Source organism: Corapipo altera, unplaced genomic scaffold (assembly GCF_003945725.1).
Source record: "Corapipo altera isolate COAL_440 unplaced genomic scaffold, ASM394572v1 295, whole genome shotgun sequence".
In the NCBI taxonomy this organism is placed as follows: domain Eukaryota; kingdom Metazoa; phylum Chordata; class Aves; order Passeriformes; family Pipridae; genus Corapipo; species Corapipo altera.
Genome location: NW_020884936.1, coordinates 3,418,376 through 3,424,205, shown reverse-complemented (window position 1 = coordinate 3,424,205; position 5,830 = coordinate 3,418,376). Strand labels below are relative to the sequence as shown.

The following is a 5,830-nucleotide window of genomic DNA, read 5'->3' as shown; positions in this document are numbered from 1 at the left end:
GTCGACAGGGAAGCAGGGGTGACCATGTGGAAGCTGGGGTGTCCTTGGGGATATCGATGGGGAAGCAGGGATGTCGGTAGGGAAGCAGAGGTGTCCGTGTGGGTGTCAGTAGGGAAGCAGAGGTGTCAGTGGAGGTGCCGCTGGAGGCCAGGGGGGTGTGGGCAGCGCCCTCCGCCCCCCCGCCGCCGCTTTGCATAGGAGCGCGGCTCGTCCCGGCCCCCCCGCCCTCCATAAAAGCCGGCGGGGCGGTGGCGGCCGCACCAGCCTGGCCATGCTGCAGAGCCCACCGCGCCCCCGGCCCGGCCCGCCGCCCTCCAAGACCTCCTTCCACATCGAAGCGCTCCTCGCCCGGGACCCGCCGCGCCGCGGCCCCGCCGCCTCCATCACCTCCATCCCGCCCGTCACCTCCATCCCGGCCATCCCGCCGCCCCCGCGCTGGCCCGCGGCGGGACCCGCTCCGGGAGCGGGAGCGGGAGCAGGAGCCGGCCCGGGAGCGGGGCTGGGGCCGCTGCCCGGCGGGTGGGGCTGGGCTTGGGGCTGGGGAGGTTCAGGTGAGCGGGGAGGGGGGCCCGGCCGGGGCGGTGGGGGCGGGTTGGGGATGCGGAGCGGGGATGCTGCGGGTGGAACTGGGATGAGGGGAACACCTTCCCGCCGGACTCTCGGCTGGCACTGGGAAATTTGGTCGCCCCAAATCGCTTTATTCCCCCTCACTGCGGTTGTATTTTAATTCCCTGCAGCCTCTGGACCAGCCCCGAGGTGAAGCGTCGGGCTGGGGCTGTGGGACGTGGAGGAGGGAGAGGGAAAACTTTCCTTAGAGTTATTTTCCTCCGCTGTGAGAGATGGATATAGCGAGAGCAAAAACGAACTTTTTAATCTGTTAGGGATTGGGTTTTTTTATGCTGCAGGGCAATTTCTAACACGCTTGATTTCTCTTGATAAAGAGCCTGTGGTTAACTCCTAAAAGACGCTACAGGATTTTACTAATCCATCAACCAGCTCCGAGTCGGAAACTCGTGCAGAATATCCAAATGCGCTGTTTACATTTGAAATGGAGACATAAACCTGGCAGAATTTGAATAATAAATATAAAGTGACAGAGCTACAAAGAGTATTCCTGGTCTAGTGGAAGGTGTCCCTGCCCATGGCAGGGGCTTGGAAGTGGATGATCCTTAAGGTCCCTTCCAACCCAAACCAGTCTGTGGCTCTGTGATATTTCGATTTATCCCCAAGATTAAATGTTTGGGTGCCGTGAGACCCCAGCGACACTATTTACATCTCTCAGGCTTGGACGGTTTCAAGTTGGGAACAGTCCTCCCCACGGCCACGTGTGTCCCCACCTGTATTTTACAAGTGGCTTTTATTTCTCTTTTCGCACTGGCTTTTATTTCTCTTTTCGTATATCAGAAGGGCACTTCACTGCCTTTGTCTTCATCACACCTCCAAAAACCTGCTGTAATTCCCCAAAGCCTCACCCCAAAAAATTCATTTCTCCACCTCTTCTTCTCCCCAAATCTGCCCTCGTCCCTCCCTTATTTTGCTTTCCCTTCAACTTTTCACTCACAGAAGTGAAAATGTAGAGTGTCTGGGAGCACCTGGCCCTAAAAGTTCATATTTTACTGCAAAAGCATCTAAGGATAAAAAGGTATTATTGTTCTGTGGGTAAAATTTACACGGTGGTGATGGGTGATACTGACTGATCCATCAAGCTCTATTTTCAGGGTAACTTTATAAGCAAACTAATTTATTTTAACAAAATACCTCTATTCAGAATATTTTTCATTATATTAAGTATTTTTTTTTAGCACTCAGGGTGTGATCTTGCTGTTGTCCACTTAAAACCTGCAGCCAGGCCTGTATTTTTTGTGTACAAGGAACTCCTGATTTAGTCCTGATTCTAAAATATTTAGACACCAAAAATATTTTTAATATTTTTTTTACCTATTTAACCTAACTGCTTAATGTATTATTTCTTTCACGAGGCAGCATCTGCACAATTGCATTAATCTCTGTATTATATCAAACACACAGGTATGAAAACACAGTTAAACAATCAGCAAAGCTATTTCCACGCAGCATTTCAAGCTGGAAATTACACTTGCTATTATCCCAGTATGAAAATAGAGGGGGGGAAAAAAAAAAAAAAGTGACGGGTGAAATGATTTTAATGATGAAAATAGTTTTAAGTGCAATTACAGCTGTTAAGCTGTCAGGTCTGCATCCCACAAATCCTTAAACACACGCAGAACTTACACCTAATTAATGGAAATAAGTAGGTCAAGGTGCTGGTTTGTGCCTGGAGAATGTGACAACATCAGTCGTTAAAGGAGAGATAAGTAGCAGGGTGTGAATTGGGATCATTATGTGCGCAGCATTTCCATAAAAGTTGAAGAAACTTGGCTTGCCACAATATTTGGAATAGCAGTGATGGGGAGCATTAACGGCCTGATCCTGCCAACCGCTCTCCACGTGGAAATTCTCCTTTGGTTGTTACTCGTGGGTTATTTTAAAGTTAATCCAGTGGAATCACCTGGGCAGGCAGGTCATGGGATCACAGAATGGTTCGGGTTGGAAGGGATTTTAAAGGATCAACTCCTCTGCAGTGAGCAGGGACCTCGACTGGATCAGGATGAGGGAATTAGAAAGGAGAGAAGCCACTGCTCTCAGTCAGGTGCCAGCTGGTCCCCTGGTGTTGTATTGTATGTTAATTTATGGTAATTATAATTATCCTCAGGCCACTGCTAGACAGGAGACGAGAGACCAGATCCACTAATTCCTCTGCACACCGGGAACTTTTCTGGGACCAGGGAAGCAGGATGTGGTCCTGGACACTGATTCCCTGTGCCAAGGGAAGGGTAAAATCAGGGCCCAGTCTACAGTAAAATCCCCCAAACTTTAGACATTCGTGACTTGGGCCTTCTTGAGACAGAGATGGGATTTTTGTGTTCTGCAGCTCTCGATGGATTTTATTATCATGCAACAAAAATCCTGTGTGGGTGGAGGCCAAATCCTGCTCCTCTCATTGGGAGTTGATTTCTTTGGGTCTGGCTGCATGTCCAGGTGGCACTTGAGAGTAAAATCACAGGTCCCCAGAAGATCATCTGCTCCAACCTTTCCTGGGAAAGGGAGCCTAGATGAGATTATCTGGGTTGGGACAGGGCAGGGACATCCCTGCTTTTTTTGGTGCTACTTTCTCCCGGCTCTTGTGATGAAAACCCCTTCAATTTTCGCTGCTTTCTTGCAGGTCTGGAGTTGTCTCACTGTGTCGGGACCAACTCTCTGGGTCCTGTTGGGTCTTGGAGGTCGGGGGGGCCCTGCAAGATGAAGAGGGTCCGCACTGTCTTCAAACCAGAGCAGCTGGAGCGGCTGGAGCAGGAATTCCTCAAGCAGCAGTACATGGTGGGCACGGAGCGAGTGGACCTGGCTGCGACTCTGCACCTCACGGAGACTCAGGTAAGGACTGGGTGGCACCAATCAATCCTGGGTCTGCTCTGGGCAAGAACTGGGTGGCACCAATCAATCCTGGGTCTGTTCTGGGCCGGTTTTCCCGCCGGGAAGTGTGGCGGGAGGAGGACACGATGCAAAGTGACCCGTGGGACTCCCTGCTGCAAGATGGCACGGGAGGGATGTGCCTGGAGGGATGGGTTTGGGTGGTTTATGGGTGATATTTCTTAATCCACGAAGCGGAACAAAAAGCATTCAGGAGCACAAACCCGCTATGATTTAGAGTTGGAGCTGGGTTACACTCATGGATCTGTGTTGTTTAGGTCCTCTGGGGACAGTCTGTGCTTTGAGTGTCCTTTTATTTATTATCGTTATTTTCCTGCCCTTCCCAAAGCAAGCTGCTCGTTTATTGTGGAAAGGAGGTGGCGGGTGATCTTCCGTGGTGGGGTCTAAATTCAGCTGGGGAAAAAGGAGAGCAAAGCCAGGGTGATTCTGGGGGCACAGGGGATGTTTTGGGGTCTCATCATGCCCTCTGGCAGCTGCAGTCCTGGGAATGGGTCCAGTGGCTCCTTAGGGAGCTGCTTCCTTCACTCTCCTGGTCAGAGTTTCCTCAGTGCAGCTGCATCCCCATCTCTCCTGATCCTATTCCCAGCACTGCTCTGCCCTCCACAGTGTCACCTCCTCTCATTCACCATTCCCTGAGCAGAGAAAGGGCACGTCCCCATTTTTAAGGAACTCTTTTTGGGGACGTCTTCCTTGGAAGCATGTGGCATTGGAAATGTGCTCCTGGAGACCTCGGCTTAAGCCGTTCCATGTCCCCGCCAGGTGAAAGTGTGGTTCCAGAACCGGAGGATCAAGTGGAGGAAGCAGAGCATGGAGCAGAAGGCGGCAAAGCTGTCCCAGTTTGGGGTGATCCAGCCTGCGACCGCCGACTCCACGGACATCAAGGACCACGAGGAGGACACCGTGGACGTGGAGCTTTGAGCAGCTGAGACTGAGCTGCCACTGCTGGTTTTTGATGCCTGGGGATGTGTCTGTGCTGCTTTGGTCCAAGAGAGACATACATTACCCTCTCGGAGAGCTGGAGTTACAAGACTGAAATGCAGCTGGTGGGGAGAAGCCCACCCCAAATTTATTTGGCTGCTCTTCGGTAGCCACGTGCTGTAATTCCTGGGGCTTCTTCACCAGGCTGCTTGTGCTTGATGGCAGGTGATCTCCTGTCCACAGGACACAGTTTCAAGCAGAGAGTGACAATCAGAGGGTGTCTCTGATGGTTGGGTGACAATCAATGTCTCTGATGTTGGGGGTGACAATTCTCCCTGATGGCTTTTCCTGGTTAACTTGACTCCCCTGTTTGATGCTTAGATCATAACCAAAAACACCCCAAAACTGGAAAGCCCTTTGCTCCCACCCACAACGCTCCTGTTATAAGATGATCAGGGTCTTTCTACCCCTGGAGCAGAAGTGCCTCCTTTTGGCAGTGCCTTGGTCTATCTGTGCCTTTTTTTTTTTTTTTGCCTTCCCAAACCTGGAAGGAGAACCTGGTGGTCTCTCCATCTCCTGGCATTGCCTTTCTTGGCCAAGGTGTCCGTGTGCTGCAGGGAATGAGGCACTGGAGCCCTGGCCAAGGTGTGGGGACGGGGGCTGCTGTAAAAAGCAGCTTTCCAACACCTCTGGTGCCTCAGACGACCCCCTGCCCCTCGTCCAGATGTGCTGGTTCTGCCCAGACGGCAACTGCTCTGTTCTCTCCTCATTATCCACCCAGGTGCCATGGGAAACAGCACCTGGAGCGTTCGGGGAGCACATCTGTAAGGGCCCGATGTAGTTAACAGCTGGATTTCTGGTGGCTGGGAGGGCTTGGAGGGGTCAGGACTAATGTCTGCCCAGGGTACCAACCACGTCCAGTCAGCTCAGGATAATTTATTCCTTCTCTTTCTGTCCCAGAACACTGTATATCACTTTACTCTTCTATTGTTATTTATAAAAGTTGGTTTCTTTTCTTTCCTCAATAAGTGCCATTTATTTATTTGCTTTGTTTCTTAATAAAAATCGAGCGTGTTTTACAAAGAGAGATGGAAGGGGTGTCGAAAAACACATTTCCAACTACTCACTTTAACTTTCAGTTGAAATTATTACCAAAAAAGTTAAACCCAATGTTATTTTCGTCCTTCTCAAAAACGTTTGAGGATTTTTTTCCTTAAAAAAATGTTTTGAACAAAATACATGGTAAAGAATTTTTCCTTTAATTGGTTGATTAACCCAATATTATGGATGAAAGTAATTAACATATTATCTCTGGGCTGGTTCCTGCAGAGATAAAACTACATTTGCAGTAGGAAAGGTAGTGTCTGGTGAGCATGGGCTGCTCAGTTTGGAGCTGTGGCTCCTG

The 5,830-nt window shown here is 50.3% G+C and overlaps 1 protein-coding gene across 1 annotated transcript; it reads left to right on the top strand.

The window, feature by feature from the left end:
• The first annotated feature begins 271 nt into the window (after positions 1 to 271).
• LOC113955241 (homeobox protein not2-like) lies at positions 272 to 4,511 on the top strand. The gene is made up of 3 exons (XM_027660524.1): positions 272 to 519; positions 3,156 to 3,450; positions 4,267 to 4,511. Exons 1-3 carry the CDS (start codon positions 272 to 274, stop codon positions 4,423 to 4,425), a joined length of 702 nt encoding a protein of 233 aa, XP_027516325.1. The 3' UTR covers positions 4,426 to 4,511.
• Positions 4,512 to 5,830: the final 1,319 nt, after the last annotated feature.